Source organism: Sorex fumeus, unplaced genomic scaffold (genome assembly GCF_029834395.1).
Source record: "Sorex fumeus unplaced genomic scaffold, SorFum_2.1 ptg000098l, whole genome shotgun sequence".
NCBI lineage: Eukaryota > Metazoa > Chordata > Mammalia > Eulipotyphla > Soricidae > Sorex > Sorex fumeus.
Window position 1 is genome coordinate 88,823,558 of NW_026606155.1, and position 21,597 is coordinate 88,845,154.

Consider the following 21,597-nt stretch of genomic DNA (forward strand, 5'->3'; position numbering starts at 1 on the left):
AGCAGTGTGATATCCTGGAAACAACTCGGCATCCTGGCCACCAAACAAGCTTCACTGGGGAACAACACGCACTGCCGGAAGCTGGTTTCCATATAGTCTTAGAAGGTAAAGCCCAGGAAAGCACTGATTTTTATTTGCTTTGTTTTATAATTTATTCTTTGCGGTTGATAGAGTGGGAACTCATGGAGTGTTTGTTGAATGAATGAAAGATTCTTGGGAGATAGGACATCACCTACTCTTTGATACCCACTGTGATTGTGGTCTAGCTCCTTGTCATGATTCTCAGGGGCCTATAGAGACCACTTGAGTTTCCTGATGCAGAAGATCATTCTGACCATCCTTGTTCTTTTTTCTAGATAATCTTCTTTAGGACTCCACTAATCATTTTCATCATGGGCTTCTTTCTGGCTCTGGCATGGATACTCCTGGTGGGGCCATGGATGCCCATGGGTGAGTGCAGATTGGAGATGACTTTGAGTAGAGCAACCCCATGGTTCTTCCAGAAGCAGAAGCTGTGTCCTGTTCATCTCTAAAATCCTAATTTCCTAGCTAAGTTCCGTGCTGGGAGGTGCTCACTTCAAGCTTCTTGACTAGATGAATGGGTAATGGATTGGAAATTTTACCCCCAGTCAGAGATATGAATGACTGTCTCATCACAGCCATTCCTATTTCATCCCTCTTGTAGCTAGGAATGCTTTATCTATCCCTCCTCTCCATAAAGTACCTTTGACACCCCCATAGGAAAAGACTGATTAGATACACAAAAAAATAAGAATCTCAGAGAAAAATTGGACCAAAAGCTGAGGGAAAGTTATCAGTGTTTTCAAATATTGAACACATACACACACACACACACACACACACACACACACACACACCTGGACACCACCCCCCCCCCACACACACATATGATCCAAAAATTTCATTTTACGACCTTCAGATTCAGTCAGGTTCTTACTAGAATGAGGCCTTTTTTTTTTTTTTTTTTTTTTTTTTTGCAGCCTATGAAGGTCTCTAAGGAGGAAGTGGGCTTAAGGTTCAGTGAGCTAGGCAGAAAAGAGCAAGGCCCTGCTGCTCAATGGTGGGGAACAGATTAGGAAGGAGAGAAGCCTGTGGAATGAACTGTGCTTGCTGGAGGCAGTGGGATGGCGAGGCTGCCTCTATAGCTTCTCCTTTGCCACAGGCTTCCCATGTACATGGCTGCATGCCTGCTCCTTGCCTTGGCCTTGGGTTTTCCTTTTCTCCAGAGCTCTTGCCTCTTAGTTCTAGCAGGCATCCTCCCCGCACTCCATGGTATACTAGGGAGGTAGCTGTCTTAGTTTCTGCCTGAAGCCCTGTATCCTAGTTTGAGAGGGAGGGTGGGGGGGTGGGAGGAGTTTTTTCAGAGGTGTTGAGGGGAGTAGCTTTAAAATCCTGAACTTGGTTTGAGGGGAAACAGTCTTACAAGTGGGCTTCCCACCTGATGAGAGTTCCTGTCCTTTATTCTGTTCTCAGAGGTGGCCTGTTCCCAGAGGAGCCTCAGTCCCATGCCCTCCTAGGGTAGAGAAAGGTGTCAGCTGATAGACTGCTGGACTGACAGGAGGGCCTATCCTTTTCTGTTTTTCCCAGCTGCCCTTCCCTCTGTCCTCACACAGGTGCTCAGAACCCCATTTCCTGGGAGGTGCAGCGCTTTGATGGGTGGTACAACAACCACAAGGAGCACAAATGGGGCAGCAAAGGTAAATGAGAGCCAAGGGGACACAGCCCCAAGGTCAGGGTGGTACCTACCACCAAAGGTCAAAGGTTGGCAGATGCCAGTCAAAACCAATCTATCTCTGAGGTTTCTGTATGAGTCATCAGGCCGGAACCCCAGCAGGGAGATGACAGAGCCTGCCTGAATATTCTTTTCCCTGCCCCTCTCTTCTCACCCCAGGTTCAAGGCTACAGCGGCTGGTCCCGGCCAGTTATGCTGATGGTGTGTACCAGGCCATGGGAGAACCCCATCTGCCCAACCCCCGAAATCTTAGCAACACCGCCATGAGGGGCACTTCAGGGCAGGCCTCCCTGCGGAACCGCACAGTGATGGGGGTCTTCTTTGGTGAGAACCTCAGTCTGGGGGCTGGAGGTCACCTCTGTGTCCTGAGGGGAGAACAGGGAGTATGGAGCAAAGTGATGGGGAGATATGGGAAGGTGACGGCTGCGGTAGGGCATGGGAGCAGAGGGAAGGAGCCTGGTTTGAGGACACATAAGTCTACCCCATGGAGAAAGAGTGGGGACATGGGGGAAGAGGACAGGGGTGTCTTCCCCTTGTCCAGCTGGGCTTGGCGGGGGCATGGACTCTTGTTGGCACTCTCTGCTCACTCTCAGCCCCTGTGGTTCTTAGGACAGGCTCCTCGGTGGGGTCCTAATTCTAACTAGAGGGTATGGGGGAGAGGACATGGTCTGAATAGGAGGTGTAGGGCAGCATGATCCCAGTATCTGTTGGTTTCCAGCATTAATGCCCAGTTCCTGCTGGCTGTTCAGAACCCACCACCCCCTTAGCTTCCAACATTCTTAGATGCCCAACAATTCGCTAGGGCTGACAGACCCTCTGGGCAGGCTGCTCCCAGCTGCAAGTTGAAACCAGAGCTGCCAGCCCACTTTTCTAGGCACACTCACAGGGCGCCTCCCAGTTACCAAGGAGAAGGCCAAACTGGTGAGGAAAACAGTTTGGACAAGGGTATAAGAAAGGGTTGAGAAGGGGTGGGGAGATCAAAGCTTGGACTTGCCCCCTATAATGGCTTAGGAACCTTGGGTGACAGCACCTGGTACCTGGCTCAGAGATGACCCTGAGGAAAACAGTTTGGACAAGGGTGTAAGAAAGGGTTGAGAAGGGGTGGGGAGATCAAAGCTTGCACTTGCTTCCTATAATGGCTTAGGAACCTTGGTTGATAGCACCTGGTACCTGGCTCAGAGATGACCCTGGCCTCCACCCCCCCAACCCCTCCCCAGGCTACCACGTGCTGTCCGACCTGGTGAGCGTGGACAGACCCGGCTGCCCCGCCGAGTTCCTCAACATCCACATCCCGCCCGGAGACCCTGTGTTCGACCCCCACAGCCGCGGGGACGTGGTCCTGCCTTTCCAGAGGAGCCGCTGGGACCCCCAGACCGGCCAGAGCCCCAGCAACCCCCGAGACCTGGTGAGACGAGGCGGCCGCAGGACTCACTGCAGGGCGGGCGCGGGGGAGCCCCGGCTGGGGTCGGGGTGTGAGGGAGGCTCCCACGCCATCTCAGCGCCCCTGCGCCTGCCCGCAGACCAACCAGGTGACCGGCTGGCTGGACGGCAGCGCCATCTATGGCTCTTCGCACTCCTGGAGCGACGCGCTGCGGAGCTTCTCCGGGGGGCAGCTGGCGTCGGGGCCGGACCCAGACTTCCCGCGGGACGCGCAGAACCCGCTGCTCATGTGGGTCGCGCCGGACCCGGCCACGGGAGATCACGGGCCCCGGGGGCTGTACGGTGAGGCGGGGCCGGGCGAACCCCGGGCTGGGCTGGGTCTCAAGAAGGGGTGGCGGGGGAGGGGGCGGAACCCTAGAACAGTGGGGAGGGCGTTTGCCTTGCACGCGGCCGACCTGGGTTCAATCCCCGCATCCCACATGGTCCCCACAGCACCGCCAGGAGTAATCCTGAGTATAGAGCCAGGAGTGACCCCTGAGCATCGCTGGGTGTGGTCCAAAAAGAAAAAAAAAGAAGCAGAAGAGGTGGCGGGGAGGGGGTGCCCGGGACGCCCGGCCGCGGCTCACGTGCCCGCGCCCCCCTTGGTGCAGCCTTCGGGGCGGAGCGCGGGAACCGCGAGCCCTTCCTGCAGGCGCTGGGCCTGCTGTGGTTCCGCTTCCACAACCTGTGCGCGCAGAGGCTGGCGGCCGCGCACCCGCGCTGGGACGACGAGCAGCTGTTCCAGCACGCGCGCAAGCGGGTCATTGCCACCTACCAGGTGAGTCGCAGCCCAGCGCCGCCCTGGAGAGCCCCGAGGCCCCGCGCAGGCCCCTCCTGGACTGCCCCGCCGCCAAAACGCCCCATTCCAGCCTCCCCCCGACCCAAACCCCCAACGACTGAAGGCATCGCCCCTGGGAGTCGTGGAGGGGCAAAGGGCTCCTCACCCGGAGACTCTGGTCTGTGACCCCCTCCTGGAGGGTGAGGTGGGACAACGCCCCATCCGGCTCTGGAGGGGTCTCTCCCCAGTCAGCCCTGCCTGTGCCTCATCTTCCCAGGAGTCTCCCGGGCTCGGGTCCCTGTGGGTCCCTCCGCTCCAGCTCTCAGCCCCTCTCCCTCCCTTCTTCCTCAGAACATCGCCATGTATGAGTGGCTGCCCAGCTTCCTTGGGAAGACGCCCCCCGCCTATGCAGGTGAGGGTCTGGGGCCTAAGAAGGCTTGAGAGAGGCGCTGGGAGGACTGGAAATCTCTGGGGCACTTTTCTTGGAGGGCGCTAGCCTGGTGTGTTGGGTAGTTCAGGAGTGACATGTTAAAGTTCTCTGTCTTCCCTTCCCCCCAGGGTACCGCCCTTTCCTGGACCCCAGCATCTCTCCAGAGTTCCTGGTGGCCTCTGAACAGTTTCTCTCCACCATGGTGCCCCCTGGCGTCTACATGAGGTGAGGGAGGAGCGCAAGTTTTGTATCAAATGAAAAAAATCTGCCTTCAGGAGCTTTCAGAACTAGATTATTAATTAGAAACTGTTCGTGACTCTTCAAGGGAACTGACTATGGAAGACAAGACCATTGTTTAAAGACCATTTTCTTAAAAGATAACCCATTGTGATTTTTTAGTGTGCCATTGCAATGAGGGAGAAGGGGTGCACACGGCTCTATGCTCAGGGGCAACTCCTGGAGATACTGGGAGATCTCATGCGGTGCCATGATGCCAGCCGGAGTGGAAATGGCAAGTGCCTTCAATCTTGCATCCTCTCTGGGCCCCCATTGTGATTTTCAAGTACTTAGTACTTTTTTTTCCTTTTTGGGTCACACCCAGCGATGCTCAGGGGTTACTCCTGGCTCTGCACTCAGGAGGATTTATTCCTAGTGGTGCTTGGGGGACCATATGGGATGCTGGGAATCGAACCTGGGGTCGGCCACATGCCCTACCCGCTTACTATCGATCCAGCCCTCAAGTACTTTTAAATTCGTATCCTGCAGCTAGTGCAGCTGTTAATCCCTCAGATAAAGATGGGTTAACTGAGACTCTGAGTCACAGCCTTACTCTTAACTTCAAGTTTTGACATTTCGGTGGGGACAGTTTTAATTATAAGCAAAAGACCTTGGTGACACAAGACTTTGGAGGGAAAGTTATATTTGAGAGCTGAAAAAATAATAACTCCAGCATAGTGAAAAAGGAACTTTAAAAGTATACATACTTAAGGCTGGAGAGACATTACAAGGGTTAAGGATCATACCTTACATTTAACAGATCCCCAAAACCTTAGAAGATCCTGAACACTACTGGGTTTATGCCAATAATCCTCAGAACTGCATCCTTGGGCCTTTGTATTGAACTCCCAGCTCAATTAACAAATATCTCTGAGATGGGACCCAAGGCTTCCAGAGTACCACCTGGGAGACCCTCCAAATAAATTTACATATTTATTATTTTTCATTGTATATATATATATTTGATCAAATATATATATATAAGACAAAGTATTTCCACTTAATTTTTACAATTGCTCTCTATGATAATAAATCTAATCATTTTAAAGTAATTGTATTATTTTGTTTATGATATATATATACACACACATATATGTGGAGAGAGAGAAGGTTTAGATGTTCTGATTTGGGGAGAGGGAGCTTACACAAATCAAACTGATGGATCAGAGAGATAGCACAGCAATTAAGGCATTGCTTTGCATAGGGCTGACCCAGGTTTGATCCTCAGCACCACATATGTGCTCCAAGCATCTCCAGGAGTGATCCCTGAGTATAGAAGCAAGAGAAAGCCCTGAGCACTGCCAGGTCTTGCCCAAACAAATATACAAACATAAAAAGCAAAGTTAAAATTATTTTGCACCTACCATTCACACAGCCCACTTCAGGGAAGCAGTGACTTAACACAGAGCTAATGCCTGACTCTGTGACCCAAGTCACCACTCTCTGCTCCTTGCCTTTCAGAAATGCCAGCTGCCACTTCCAGTGGGTTAACAGGAATTCAACTGTCTCCAGAGCTCTCCGGGTCTGCAACAGCTACTGGAGACGAGAGGTCAGGCTAGGGGCACATTAGTGGGTGTGTGCTCTTGGGGACAGGCTGTGTATCTGTATCTGGGGATGTGTGTGGTGCCTCATTGGAATGGAGGCAGCCAGCTGGGCTGTGCTGGGGGTGGAAGAGGCAGCCTGGGGGCCTCAGCCATTCCCACACTAGTGTGTGAAATGTGTTGGCAGTTGTTCAAGATCAGATGCCAGCCTTCTATCCCACTACATGAGATATGGGCAAGACTGCATGGCTTGTACAGGTTTGGTTCTACATTCATTGCTTGCTCCTCTCCCAGGATTTCTTTTCTCCCTTGACAGTTCTGCAGGGGCGATTAGAGGCCACCCTAAAAGCCTTTATCCCTCTGGGAGAGCCTTGCAAGCTACTGAGAGTATCCCGCCCGCACAGCAGAGCCTGGCAAGCTATCCGTGGCGTATTCGATATGCCAAAGCCAGTAAATACAATGGGTCTCATTCCCCTGACCCTGAAAGAGCCACCAATATGGAAGCGTTAGGAAGGATGAGGAAGGAGAGGCTTATAAAACTCAAGGCCGAACTAGGCTGCCAAAACGAAGAAAGACAAAAATAACTGTCTGTACTTTCAATGCATGTATGCTGGCATCGGATGCATCCATCAAGGACCTGATGGTACAAGCGCAAAAGATCAAGTACGACATCATTGGTCTGACAGAGACAAGAAGGCATCAATCACATCACGCTGTTTTAGACACTGGAGAAGAACTGTTCCTCAGAACGTGTGACAAAAGAGGCATCGGAGGTGTCGGTGTCCTTGTCAATACAAACTTGACCATGAGCATTGATTCATTCGAATGCCTAACAACCCGAATCGGACGATTACACTTGAATAGATGTGGCTCACTGCCTGTTGTTTCTATCTTCATTGTCTACGCACAAACATCCAATTATGATGAAGGATAAATTGAGAAATTCTACATGGAGCTGGATAAGTTCTGTAAAGAAGACCACACCTTCTACAAGATCATTGTTGGTGATTTTAATGCCAAGATAGGACCGAGAAATCAGCCGAAAAACTCCACATCAGGACCCATGACCTAGAATGGAACGAACAGGGTGAGAGACTATCTGAGTATATCATGTCGACCAAGACCATCCATGGTAACTCACAGTTCCAGAAGGCCGAATCTAAAAGTTGGACATGGGAGTCTCCTGGTGGATGGTTCCACAATGAAATTTACCACATCACATCCAATCGATGGTTTTGCCTGACTGATGTTGCTGTTATCCCAAAATTCCAAATGGGATCGGACCACCATCTCCTTTGTGCAAAATTCTACTTCATGGAGTGGGAAGAAAGGGCTGCAAAGTTTAAGAAGAGAACTCCTAGAACGACAACCAACTGGGAGCTCTTTGGCACTATTGCGGCAACATGGGAAGATGCCGTCGTTGACAACATTGACCAGGAATACGATCGACTGGTTCAGCACCTCCATGATTGTTCGAGGAACGCCAAGAAAGATAACCACAAAAAAAGCCTATCTTCAAAAACTCTTGAGCTCATTTGCCAACATGGCTTGGCGCAAGCCTCAGGCAACCGCAAGCAAATGTCCGAGCTCGCAAAGCAGTGCAGAGAAGCAATAAAGGAAGACCTCAAAGAGAGAAGAGCAGCAGTGCCGGCAGATGTGGGAGAAGCCAAGAAAAGCATTCACAATGCCCGCCTGTCCTTCGCCAACTACAAGACCAAGATGACTGCCCTCTGACGTCCTGATGGATCCATCACATCTTTCAGAAGGGCAAAGGAGAAGATTATCCATGACTTCTACTCAGATCTCTTCGATAGCCACGTCCACCTGCCCACATTACAAATTCTGCAGGATGAATATGTCATTCCCAATGATCTCCCTTCCAAAATCTGACATGCCATTTTGTCGGCAAAGAAGCGAACAACTGGCTCAGACAAGGTCAGACCCGAACACCTGGAGAATCTGCCCTCGGTACTCATCAATACACTGGCTCGGCTCTTCACATGCTACCTGTCTGAATGCAAAGTTCCGTCCCACTGGAAAACCAGCAGGACTGTACTACTGTACAAGAAGGGAGACATCCTCGACATTGGCAACTATTGCCCGATCTGCCTATTGTCTGTCATCTACAAGCTGTTCACTCTAGTCATCCTGAATAGGATTGGCAGAACACTAGATGAAGGACAACCATGCGAGCAAGCCGGGTTTTGCAAAAGATTCAGCAGGATCGACCATATCCACATGATAACCAAGCTCATTGAGGTTTCTTGGGAGTTCAAGATGCCGCTCTGTCTAACATTCATTGATTTAAAGAAGGCCTTTGATCCTGTTGAGATGGAAGCGGTCATCGAAGCCCTAGCCAATCAGGGCATTCAAACTCAATACATCAGAATCCTCCGTGAGCTGTATTATGGATTCACTACCTGGATCTCACCATTCTACAAAGAAGTGATAATTCATGACAAGAGAGGGGTTTGGCAGGGTGATACCATTTCACTGAAACTCTTCAGTGCCACCCTCGAGAACATCATGCGATGACTGGAATGGGAAGGAATGGGAGTGAAGATAGACAGTTGGCTACTACACCACCTCCACTTTGCTGATGACATCATTCTAATAACACCAAACATTAGTCAAGTGGCACAAATGCTGGCTGACTTCAACTGTGAGTGTGGAAAGGTCGGACTCCAGCTGAGTCTCACGAAGACAGTGTTTATGAGAAAGAGTCTCGTTCCTGACGTTCCATTCACTATCAACGGAAAGACCATCTCTGAATGCAACAGTTTTGTGTACCTAGGTCGAGAAGTCAACATGATGAATGATCTGGCACCTGAGTTGCACAGGAGGAAGAGAGCAGCTTGTAACACCTTCAAGAGCCTTGAAGAAATAGCTAAGAGGACGAAGAACCTCCGGCTCTGGGCACATCTCTTCGATTCTACTGTTCTTCCTGCATTAACATATGCTGCAGAGACCTGGGCCCTTCGAAAACAGGATGAGAACGCTATTTGGGTCTCCCAAAGAGGAATGGAAAGAGCTATGCTTGGAGTATCACGCATCACTCAAATGAGAGAAAGAATCCTGAGTTCTGACCTCCGGCGACAGTCAAAAATCAGAGATGCTGTCTCATTTGCCAAGGCATCGAAAATCAGATGGGCTGGACATGTAATGAGATTTGGAGATGACCGCTGGACTAGAGCCGTTACTGACTGGATTCCATGGGATGTCAAAAGTCGCGTGGCTGCCCACCTACCAGATGGTCAGACTTCTTCCTCAAGACCCTGGTTTGAGGCTCTTCGTATTTCTAGAACGAACAGTCGCCATTGGGCTACACTAGCACGTGACAGGGACAAATGGAGACGTTACTGGTGCCCGCTTGAGCAAATCAATGACTAACGGGAAGTCAAGTGATCAAGTGATCAAGTGACAGTTCTGGGTCCCCTGTAGGACTTGTAGGGACTCAATGAGCTCAGCCTCTAAGGCACTTTCCATTTGGACACGAAGGGCAGCTTATGGATGTGAATGGGTATTGGGGAAGAGGAGCAGGGGAGCAGGATAATCTGATGATCCAAACCCAGCCACAGAAGCGAAGGAAACCATTGATTATTCATTTATATTTTTATTTTTAATTTTTTTGATCATTTAAAACAAAATCTGGGCTGGAGAGATAGCACAGCAGGTAGGGCGTTTGCCTTGCACGTGGCCGACCCGGGTTCAATTCCCAGCGTCCCATATTGTCCCCTGAGCACTGCCAGGAGCAACTCCTGAGTGCAGAACCAGGAGTAACCCCTGTGCATCGCCAGGTGTGACCCAAAAAGCAAAAAAAAAAAAAAAATCAGTTACTTGGTATGGAGTTGTTAGTAAGAAGAAAGAAAGGTAGAAAGAAAAGAGGGAGGCCATAGTCATGGGCCTGAGTTAAAAAGGGACCTCAATCCCCTAATCTCTTATTTTTTTTCCGCTTATTTTACTGTGGTATTTTATTAATTCCTAGCACCCTCTTTGTGAAAGAAAAGACAGTTGAGAGAGGTTCTATGATGTGCTGGTTTGTAACAGCAAGGACAAAACTCAAATTTTCTCAGGTCTTTGTCAACCATACTGTCAAGTCTCCTAAAATAGAAGAAATAAAATGCAAAGTCACTTGTGCTGGTAGAGCCCTGCATCCTGGCAGCATGAGCTGTGGAGGGAACCCCACTCACCCTGAGTGAGGAATCACCCTACAGAGGAGGATGGCCCACCAGTTTGGGAGCAAATAGCGGATTGGGTGGGTGCCAGAGATCTGGTCTCATTAGCCACACCACTGTCCTCTTTCCACCCTCAAAGCATCCCCAAAATGCCAAAGATGTGGTCGCACTGCTGCTGGGCATGGCCTCCCAGATCGCCGAGCGAGAGGACCATGTGGTGGTTGAGGATGTTCAAGGTGAGCCTAGAGGCTGCAGGGTGAGGCTGTTGGTCTTTAGAAATGCTCCAGAGTCAGGCAGGGGATGGGGGTTGCTGCCCCGGGTGGAGAGTCAGCTTTCATTGCCCAGAGAGCTCCCAGACTTGGCCCACAGCTCACTCTGGATAGCCCAGATCCCCAATCATCGGGCATGTGTTATAGGCACTATGATGACCCCCCAGTCTTTCATACTTTCTGCTGTCTCCTCAGATTTCTGGCCTGGACCTCTGAAGTTTTCCCGCACAGATCACATGGCGAGCTGCCTGCAACGGGGCCGGGATCTGGGCCTGCCTTCCTACAGCAAAGCCAGGGCAGCACTGGGCCTGCCTCCTGTTACCAGCTGGCAGGACATCAACCCTGCACTTTCCCGAATCAATGGCACTGTGAGGAGGGGTCAGAACCCAAGGGCAGGGCAGAGGGTCAGGGTATACTGGATATGACGTGGAAGGCAGACACGAGAGGTGCCGGAGACCAGTTCCTGGGAGAGGACAAGGCTCACCTAGGTGACCATTCCCAGTGACCACATCAGGGTGGAGATGACCAGACAAGCAGGATTCTGCTTTTCTCTGTTGCCATGCACATCCAGCAAATGTTTACTGGCCATCTGTTACGTGCCGGGAACTTTATAGGCTTTGTCTCATTTGTCTTCCCGGAACTCCAGGGGAGTTCTCCCAAAGTACTGAAGGTACTTGACTTGGGGCAAACTACTTTATGTGCACTTTGAACTTTTTTTCAGTTTTGTTTTTCACTTTGGGACTATACAAGCTGTGCTCAGAGGCTACTCCCTGGCTCTCTGCTCAGGAATCATTCCTGGAGTGACCCCCAGGGAAGAAACACAGTGCTAGGGATTGAACCCTTGCATTTTGTTGTTGTTGTTGTTGCTGTTGTTGTTGTTGTTTGGGTCACACCCGGCTATGCAAAGGGGTTGCTCCTGGCTCATGCACTCAGGAATTACTCCTGGTGGTGCTCAGGGGACCATACAGGATGCTGGGAATCATACCCGGGTTGGCCACATGCAAGGCAGATGCCCTACCCACTGTATTATCACTCCAGCTCCAACTTTTAATGTTTTTACTGTGGTTTTTACTACTGAGATTCAGGCTGTCACAGCCTGAGTGATCTCTTGGCAAATGGCTTGTTAACCACTTTGACTGCATAGGCCTCTGGGCACAACACTGTTTCTACAGTGTGTTCCTCTGTTTATTGTGTATTCCCCTTTCTTCCTCCTCCTCCTCCTTCACCTTTTCCTCCTCCTCTTCCTCCTCCTTCTTCTTGTCCTTCATCCTTGTCTTTGCCTTCCTCTTTTTCTTCGATGTGGGGATTATGCAGGCAAGGCATTGTAAATTTTATATCAATATGAAGTTAGCAATCACCTGCCAGACCAGAAGTAGTGAGTTTTTGGCTTCAGCTAGACCTTGAAGGAATGAAGCTGGTCAAGGGTTCTGCTGCCTTCGTAGAGGAAAGAACAGTGACAGTCAGGTAGAAGATGATGCTCCTATATTGTTAAAGACACAGAGATTTGATTTTTTTTTTGAAAAGCAATGTATACACAGAGATTTGATTTTTTTGTTTTTGTGTGTTTGGGGGCCACAACCTATTAGGGAAATCACCCAATAGGTTGAACACGTTCATTTTACATGAGGAAGGCACCACCTGGTTTCCTAAGCATGGAGCCAGGGATTGCCTTCAGCATCACTAGTGTGGACCACCCCCCCCACCAAGAAAAACATTTTTAAATTAAATTTAAAAATACAAATAAAAATACAGGGCAAGAGAGATAACCAACTTACATGCAGTTGATCCAGGTTCAATTCCCAGCATCTCATGTGGTCCCTCAAGTCCCACCAGAGTGATTTCTGAGCACAGAACAGGAATAAGTCCTGTTCTGGGTGTGACCCCCAAATAAAAACAAACAAACAAACAAAAATCTGTTTTCACACTTCATCCTACATTCAAAATCAGCACATGTTTTGCCCTTTCAGAGAACAAGAATATGTTGGAGAAAGGCAGACATCCGACTGCAACTTTATAAAACAGGCAGCTGAATTAGTGAGCAGTTTCCCCTAAATGAATGAACTCATGCAGAGCACTTGGAACAGTGTCTGGGGCATAAGAGAGTTTTTGAGAGAGTTTTTGGTCCTGTCCTGTGAAATTTCTCCTGGTACTCATCCTAAGGTGCCCCTGGGTCTTTGTACTCACTCTTATCCCTTCTCCGTTCCAGGTACTAGAGGCCACAGCTGCCTTATACAACCAGGACCTGTCTCGGCTGGAGCTGCTCCCTGGGGGTCTCCTGGAAAGCCACGGGGACCCTGGACCCCTCTTCAGTGCCATTGTGCTCGACCAGTTTGTGCGGCTGCGGGATGGTGACCGGTACTGGTTTGAGAACACCAAGAATGGGTAAGGCCTGCCCGGTCCCCTCATCACACCCCTCCCTGACCTGGTTCCCAGACCTGTATGATTCCCAGCACCCTCCTCTCTTCTGTTCTGGGTCTGTGGGCTTGGGGCCTGCCTACCTGTGTCTCCGCCCACAGCATCTCTCCCACCCTCAGGCTGTTTTCTGAGGAAGAGATCACAGAGATCAGAAACACTTCGTTCCGGGACATTCTGGTGGCCGTCACCAACGTGAGCCCAAGTGCCTTGCAACCCAACATCTTTTTCTGGAGAGCTGGTCAGTGGCCGGGGCGATTGTGGAGGGGGCTGGGCTCTGAACCTCAGCCCTCCTCCTCTGGGGCTGGCTTCAGTATGACTGGTGGCAGCCTCCAAGGGGCAGTGAGCCACGGTTCTGCCTTCAGGCTCTTTGGTTCTGGGCACCAAACTGGCCATATCCTGCTGTGTAGGTTCCCCTTCCCCATCTGCACAGCTCCAGGCAGTGCCCGAGTGAGGACAGGTCCAAGTTGAAGCAGGACTGCTTAAGGATGAGGGTTGATTCAGCGAGGCAATCCTAATCCATGTGCCTCTGTGAGTGTGTGTGTATGTGTGTGTGTGTGTGTGTGTGTGTGTGTGTGAGAGAGAGAGAGAGAGAGAGAGAGAGAGAGAGAGAGAGAGAGAAAGAGAGAGACAGAGACAGAGACAGACAGACAGACAGACAGACAGACAGACAGAGATGTCCAAGGCAAGAAGGCAAGAACTCCTGGTCCAATGAAAGGCATAAGCAGCTCCATTACCTCTGCCACCCAGGTCATTGCCCTCTTTCAGCCTCAGTGGCCTTGTGCTAAGTAAGGTCTGTGACCCACCTTCTCAGACCTCCAACTTTCTCTCCTCCCTAGGAGACCCCTGCCCGCAGCCCACACAGCTCAGCACTGAAAGCCTGCCAGTCTGCACTCCTCACATCGTTCGAGACTATTTTAAGGACTGCAGATTTGGCTTTTGGGTCACCATTGCGACCCTCTGCTGCTTCCCCCTGGGTAAAAGGAATGGGTAGTGTGGACTGTGTGGAAGGTCTGTGGGTGGGGATACGAGGGTTGGGGGCGGTAAAATGTCTGTAGTTCCGTATAGGAAATCAATCTTTCAGATTGGTCCTCTGGTCAACCAGGACCGGACATGAGGAGTATCTGACTTGCAGATAAGTCAGTGCCATGGAGAATTACCTCCCTGTCTTCTAGGTTCCCTTCACTAGCGGAAACCCCTCCACAGCTAATTATAGTACTGGGGTATGAGAGACTGTCAGAGGCCGGTCTGTTGGGGAGGGCTGACACAGATGGCATTGCTCAGGGCAAGGCTTCTCTGGCGTGCCCCAGTGGCCTGGCAGAATGGGCCCAACCTTTGACAGAGGGGACATAGTCTCTGTCTGGGTTGGGTCCCTTGTGGTGATGGCAGGGGAGGTGGGGCAGGCCCTCCAGGATGCTCCTCCATGCTCCCTGTGGTGTGAAATTTGCATACCCGTGGGAGAATCATCTCTCGAGACTGTTAAATGGAAAGACTCAGGAGGGGACGTGACCACTGATCTCTCCGGACCGCTGCCTTCCTCTGAGATTCCTGCCACCTCTGTCCTCGCAGTGAGCCTTCTCAGCGCCTGGATTGTTGCCCGACTCCGGAGGCGAAACTTCAAGAGGCTGCAAGGGCAGGGCCGCCAGAGCATCATGTCTGAGAAGTTCGTGGAGGGTGTGGAGGGTAGGTGCTGAACCAGCCAGGGTGGGGTGTAGCCTGCTGGCCGAGGCCCCACCTCCACCTCAGCAGCCTGAGGAAAGGGCTCTCTTTCCAAGGCCTGGGGCCCATGGCTCTCCTGGAGTTAGTGGGGCCTGGACTTCTCCACCCACAGGGCTCCTTAAGAATCCCACTTAGATGGCGGGGGGGGCGGGTGGTGGGGGCGGAAGAGGGAACACTGCCTCCTGGACGACTCTTCACAGGGTGGGTGACTGTGGCATTGGGTACATGCCTGAGCACAGCTGCCTTGTGACTTCTTACACTGGCATCTCAGGCTGCAGAGAAGCACTTACAGAGAGACGCGAGAGAGCGACCCACAATTGCAGTCTTGGTTTCACTGCCAAGCAATTTTTTTTATCTCTTTAAAATCTACCCCTACTTCCTTCACCCCAGTAAAATAGCAATGATAATATCACTTACTGGGAAGGAGAGATAGAGACAGTGGATAAGGTGTTTACTTTGCACATGGATGACCTAGGCACAGCCAGGATCGATCCCTGAGCACAGAACCAGGAGTAAATCCTGAGTGCCACTACGTGTGGCCCCCAAACTAAATTTTATATGTGTGTGTGTGTGTACACATATGTGTATATATTATATATATGTACATATATATTATAGAAATACCATTGATATATATTTACTATCTATAGACTGGAGAGATAGTACAGGGGTTAAGGGGTCTTGCCTTGCGTGCAGCAGTCCTGGATTCTATTCCCAGCACTGCCTTTGGTGCCCCCAGTCCCACACCAGGAGTAATACCTGAGTGCAGAGCCAGGAGTAAGCCCTGAGCATATATCCCTTACCTCATAGGCTTAGTGAAGATTAAATGAACAAACTCATGCAGAGCCCATGGTAGAATCCCAGGCACATAGTACTCAGGCAATGGGCATTATTTCTTTCATCAGCGTTGGGGAGCCACACCATGTCCTCTCTGGGCGGCCCCCGCTGACCAACACCCTCTCTCCTCAGCACTGGAATGGCAGGGCCACAAGGAGCCTTTCCGGCCTGTGCTCGTGCATCTACAGCCCGGCCAGCTCCGTGTGGTAGACGGCAGATTCTCTGTGCTCCGCATCATCCAGCTGCGGCCTCCGCAGCAGGTCAACCTCATCCTGTCCAGCAACCGCGGCCGCCGCACCCTGCTGCTCAAGATCCCCAAGGAGTATGACCTGGTACAGCCCAGATGGCCCCAGGGCTCCTTGTTCACAAGGACATTGAAGGAGGCTGCCTGAGGGAGAGGAAAAGTGAGAGGCCAGGCAGGGCTTCTGGCTTCTAGTCTTGCCGGAAGATCACCTGGAACATGTTGATCCTGCCCCAGGCCTGCTGGGTGACATGATCCCCGCGGTCCTTCCTCTTGCAGACATGGCCTGTCCCTCCCTTGTAAAGACACCCTGGCCAGTCCTCAGTGGGAGTCCTCGAAAGAGGCAGGGTGCTCAGCCCTGTCCTCTGATCTCAGGCTCCAGTGAGTTGTTAGAGATTGTGAAGGCCACTCAAGGTCCCTGTTCTACTCCAGGTCCCTGTTCTACTTCCTGTCCTCTGCCCTCCAGTCTGGGCAAGAGAAAGATGATCGGCTTTGCGCATGTGCCTTTGAAGTGCTCCCCCTGCACCTGCACAAGAGTCCAGGGGAGGGTGTGGGGGAGGAGAATGCCCTCTTTGTTGCTGGGTTTCTCTTCCCATCATGATCCCCCGACACCACTCACAGAGAGCACCGAACCTTCTGGGGCCCGGGTGAATGGCCGCCCTTCCTAGGTGCTGCTGTTCAACCTGGAGGAGGAGCGGCAGGAACTGGTGGAGAACCTGCGGGCGACTCTGAAGGAGAGTGGGCTGAGCTTCCAGGAGTGGGAGCTGCGGGAGCAGGAGCTGATGAGGGTGGCTGTGACACGGGAGCAGCGGAGCCACCTCCTGGAGACCTTCTTCAGGCACCTTTTCTCCCAGGTGTGAGGGCAGGATGGGTTCTGGCCTGGCCTGTCTGCTTCTCGCGGTGCTTTTCCCCCCTCTCCCCCCATCTGTCTGAGGTCGTGGGGTGACTCCAGGGAAAGTCAGAGGCTGAGTTCTTGCTTCTAATCAGTTCTGTAGCGGGAAGCCAGGAAACCACTCACTGGGCTGGAGCACATGTTGCATTTGTAGGAGCCCCAGGTTTGAGGCCTCTGAGTACCTCCAAAAGGAGCCCCCAAGGTGCACCAAGAGCAGCACCACCAGCATGACCCAAACATCCCTTCCTCCATCCCAGTTTTGCTCAAATTTCATGGTGCTGCTCCTATTCAATCCCAGTCTACCCCCAGCTGCAAGGGTGTTCCCCCATCTCCTCCTCAGCACTGTCCAGGCCTCCTGCCCTTACTTTCTCACCCTGCCCCTAAAGGCATGGGTATAAGGCTGAGGGAAGAGATTCCTGCAAGGGGGCTGAAGTGTTTCATAGCAATAGCTGAGACTCTTTGGAGGATGTGGGATGCAGAATAGGAAGAGAAAGGCCAGGGTTTGGGTCCTCCCCTCAACAGAAATGCAGGTACCCTACTTGCAGAGTAGGGGAGTGGACAAGTTGAGGAGACAGAGACTAAGTACTGTAGGGGTTGGGAGATGGTGCAGGAGTCTGTCATCCCACTCGGAAGGTGGAAAGACACAGAGAAAGTTGCAGAGATGATCAAGGAGTGAGTGGCCGAGGAGACTTCAGGCTGGTGAGGGCCAGCGCAGGTGAGATCTGGCAGGGATCTAAGACAGACAAGTTTTCGCTCGGAAGAATGTGTCAGGAGAGGGGCTAGAGAGATAGCACAGGGGCTCATGCACATGACTTGGCAGGACCAATCCTGGTTCAATCCCCAGTACCACATAAGGTACCCTGTGCCCCCTGTCAGGAGAGAGTCCTGAGCACAGAGTCAGAAGTAAGCCTTGCGCACTGCAGAGTATGGCCCCTCAAAGCAAACCAAAGAAAGGTAGTAGGAGGGGCTGGAGTGATAGCACAGTGTGTAAGGCGTTTGCCTTGCATGTGGCTGACCCGGGTTCGATTCCCAGCATCCCTTATGGTCCTCTGAGCACCACCAGGAGTAATTCCTGAGTGCATGAGCAGAAGTAAACGCTGAGCATCGCTGCGTGTGACCCAAAAAAGCAAAATAAATAAATAAATAAATAAATAAAAGTCAAAAGAAAGGTGGTAAGAGAGACTGGATAAAGGAACTTAGAAGAGCAAAATGTGCTATTTGAGGAGGGGGCAGGGCTGTTCCCGTTTCATGGTCACTGACTGCTGGGCACATGACGTACGCCCTTTACTCCATAGCTTGCACTTGCATGTGCATTAGAACAGAGGGACCCTCCCAGCTGGTATGAGTCATTCCCAGGCCCTTGCCACCTCTGTTCTGTAGCTCAGGATTCTTCAGGGCTAGGAGAACACTCTGTGTTCAGTGTGGGCTACTGTGCTCGTGGGTAGCTGCTTTTTGGAATTTCTGTCTGCACAGTGCCCTCAGCTCTCAAAAATTTTCCGTAACACCTGGCTGGCAATTCCCATAATAACCTTCTGTGATAAGTAGGGCAGGTGAGGAAACCAGGGCTGACTACTGAGGAGACTTGCCTGAGGTCATGCGGCAAGCAGGTGGTAGGGTGGCAGGGTTGGGACATGAACTTGGTCTGTCTCCAGCCTCAGGCTCTCTCCACCAAACCAGTTTGTTTGAAGGAACAAAGTTTCTTTCAGGGAAACAGCCAGGTCTGGGCTGGGGCAGCTCGGCAGACAGGCAGAAAAGATAGTTGCATGGGATGGTTGCATGCCCCTTCCCCTGCCAGCTAACCTTGGGCCAGAGCAGCTCCTGAGGGCACTAGAGAAACCCCAGATGCAAATTCCCTTTTTCCAAGCCCACATTTTTTCTCACCTCTGCCAATCATTTCCTCAGTCAAAAATTTCTTTGGGATGTTGGACTGGAAAGATAGTGTAGGGATTAAGGCACTTGCCTTGCATGCGGCCAACCTCAGTTCAATCTTTGACACCACATATGGCTCCCTGAGTTCCACCAGGAGTCATCCCTGAGCACAGAGTCAGGAGTAAGCCCTGAGCATCACCAAGTCTGGCCCCTAAGCACACAATAACAACAACAAAAATTCTCTGGAATGTAAGCAAACTGCTAGCCTTGACTAAGTCTCAGAGAACTCCGAAGAAATAGGGGGAACTCAGAAATTCCCAAGAGAAGATTGTGTGCCAGGGCCCAGGAGAGACCAGGGATAACAAACTGTCTGTACACAAGGCCACTACTTTCTGCTTCTGCCTCTGTTTCTCTGCTTTGCTCTCCCTCTGTCAAAGCACTTGGAGGAGAAGGATTAGCCACAACAGAAGATTCTGGATGGACTCAAGTTAGACCCAGCCCCTTTCAGTCCCAGTTCTAGACCCCCTGGGATCAAGCATGTGTCCATGTTCTAATAAGCGCCCACAGAGGACCAGGGCTCTGGAGAGCAAAATGGCCTCAGAGGTCACCCCCAGTACTGATGGTGTAGTGCTCAGGGCAGGCAGTGCTGAGCAGAAACTTTTAACGGTGCCTCCTCCGTGTCTCAAGGAGTCTTGGAGTCTAGGAAAACTCTTCTCCCCTTCTCTGCGGCTGGACTGCAGGTGCTGGACATCAACCAGGCCGATGCGGGGACGCTGCCCCTGGACTCATCCCAGAAGGTGCGCGAGGCCCTGACGTGTGAACTGAGCCGAGTTGAGTTTGCCGAGTCCCTCGGCCTCAAGCCCCAGGACATGTTTGTGGAGTCCATGTTCTCTCTGGCTGACAAGGACGGCAATGGTTACCTGTCGTTCCGGGAGTTCCTGGACATCCTGGTGGTGTTCATGAAAGGTAGGCTGGACTGAGGGGCAGTGATCTAGACGGAAGGGGCCGGGAACTGGGATGCAAGTGTGGCTGGTATGTTGGAAATGAGGTCTCTAGCCAAAGCAGACATCTGAGGGGATCACCCTGCGGGGGTCTCGCAAGTGGGTCCGAGTGGTGTAAGACCCCTCTTAGCCAGCCTGGGGTTGGGGGCTTCCTCATGGGGTTTTCTCTCTCCCAGGTTCCCCGGAGGAGAAGTCCCGCCTTATGTTCCGCATGTATGACTTTGACGGGAATGGTCTCATCTCCAAGAATGAGTTCATCAGGATGCTGAGGTCGGTCCTGTGGGCGAGACAGAAAGCAGGTTAGGACAGGGATAACAGGGAGAAGGGGGGAGATGCAAATAAGGAAGCCAGTGCTGCCTCTTCCTCACACACAAAGCCGGAGCTGGTCACCAGGAGGGGGCTTGGGCTGTGGCACCGAGGGCCTGGGAGGATAGCCAGGGAGTCCTGGGGATGGCCTGATGGCTCTCCTCCCCTCACCCCAGCTCCTTCATCGAGATCTCCAACAACTGCCTATCCAAGACGCAGCTGGCCGAGGTGGTGGAGTCCATGTTCCGGGAGTCAGGCTTCCAGGACAAGGAGGAGTTGACGTGGGAGGACTTCCACTTCATGCTGCGGGACCATGACAGCGAGCTGCGCTTCACACAGCTCTGTGTCAGAGGTGGGGGTCGGCGGGAGGTAGAACTGCCTGACCCTGGAACATGCAGGCTTCTGCCAAAGGCCAGCCACAGGCCATCATGTTTTTAGTTTTCATTTCTTCGACTAACAGCAGAAAAGGGTGGCCATACTAACATATGTAGATTAACATCTCCAATCTGGATTATTTTCTACTTTATATCTATGCAATTGCAAAATATGTTATGGGGATCCCAGAAAGGACACAGTACCTAGGACCCATGAAATTATGATGCAGGGCAGGTCGGAGAAACAGTACAGTTGGTAGGGTGTTTGCCTTACATGTGGTTGACCCTGCACCCATATGGCCTCCCACCAGGAGTGATTCCTGAGTGCCAATCCAGGAGTAATCTCTGAGCACTGCTGGGCTGCTGGGTGTGTGTCCTGATCACCCCCACCCCCGAAAATTCATAATGCAGGTCTGGGCAAGGTCAGGATGGGGTGTTCTGCGGGGTGGAAGGGCAGTGGCTAGATAGTGCCTGGAGTTCTTCCCCCAGCTCAAAGATATCCTGGCCCAGGGCCAGGAGCAATGTTTTCTTGTACCACCTAGTGCTGGAGGGCTGCTCTGGTTTCCTCTGCCTCTTCTGGACTTCCAGAATGCGCGGTCAATGTTGACTCCATGTGGCAGTAGACCCTTGTCTCCTGTTCCTCCCCCTACTTCCTGCCCCACCAACTTCTGACTCAGAAGGGCGGGTCCGGAGGCAGGGTGAGGAAGGGGCAGGGAGCGGACACAGCGACTGTCTGTGGCCTCAGAGCTCCCGCTTCTCATTGTTACATGTTGAGACCTATAATCCAGCCCCTCCCAGGCTTGTGAGAACTTGGGGGAGCTGAGCTGCCCCGATGTTGGAGTGGGAGGGTGGAGAAGGGGAGGGCAAGTTAGACAAGATGCAGATGGGCTTCAGCTCAGGGTTTCCTTTTGCCAGGGGAGAGGAAGGCCTTGACAGGGATGGAGTCCTGCCGACTCTGTGGCTTTGTGCCTTTCCCAGGAAGCCAGGGCAGCAGGCACCTGGGCTTGGGAGAGCTGTGCAGGCACCTGCGAGTGAGTCCGTGCCAGAGTCCTGGGGACACCCTGCCCCAGGCTTGGGGACTGAGGGCTATGGAGAAAGAGCACTGAGAGCTATTTTGTTTTGTTTTTAACAGTTGTGCTTTGTTGTTTCCTCCAAATTCTATTATTTTTATTTATTTTGCTCTTGGGCCACATCCAGTGATGCTCAGAGGTTTTCCCTAGTGGTGCTCAATGTTTGGGGTTGCTCCTGGAAGTGCTAAAGGGACCATGTGGTGCTGGGGATCAAGTCTGGGCCTCCTGCATGCAA

General features: G+C 51.9%; 1 protein-coding gene across 1 annotated transcript in view; it reads left to right on the plus strand.

The window, feature by feature from the left end:
- The first annotated feature begins 392 nt into the window (after nt 1–392).
- LOC130041516 (dual oxidase 1) overlaps nt 393–21,597 on the plus strand; it is a 34,784-nt gene continuing 13,579 nt past the window's right edge. The window contains exons 1-20 of the mRNA XM_056133736.1: nt 393–450; nt 1,635–1,718; nt 1,913–2,077; nt 2,971–3,158; nt 3,274–3,475; nt 3,784–3,950; nt 4,302–4,362; nt 4,509–4,605; nt 6,118–6,205; nt 10,512–10,608; nt 10,837–11,009; nt 12,848–13,023; nt 13,176–13,294; nt 13,893–14,030; nt 14,623–14,736; nt 15,742–15,941; nt 16,519–16,704; nt 19,352–19,577; nt 19,789–19,882; nt 20,095–20,270. Of these exons, the coding sequence (XP_055989711.1) occupies nt 393–450; nt 1,635–1,718; nt 1,913–2,077; nt 2,971–3,158; nt 3,274–3,475; nt 3,784–3,950; nt 4,302–4,362; nt 4,509–4,605; nt 6,118–6,205; nt 10,512–10,608; nt 10,837–11,009; nt 12,848–13,023; nt 13,176–13,294; nt 13,893–14,030; nt 14,623–14,736; nt 15,742–15,941; nt 16,519–16,704; nt 19,352–19,577; nt 19,789–19,882; nt 20,095–20,270 (2,809 nt within the window). The remainder of the gene's footprint in view (nt 451–1,634; nt 1,719–1,912; nt 2,078–2,970; nt 3,159–3,273; nt 3,476–3,783; nt 3,951–4,301; nt 4,363–4,508; nt 4,606–6,117; nt 6,206–10,511; nt 10,609–10,836; nt 11,010–12,847; nt 13,024–13,175; nt 13,295–13,892; nt 14,031–14,622; nt 14,737–15,741; nt 15,942–16,518; nt 16,705–19,351; nt 19,578–19,788; nt 19,883–20,094; nt 20,271–21,597) is intronic.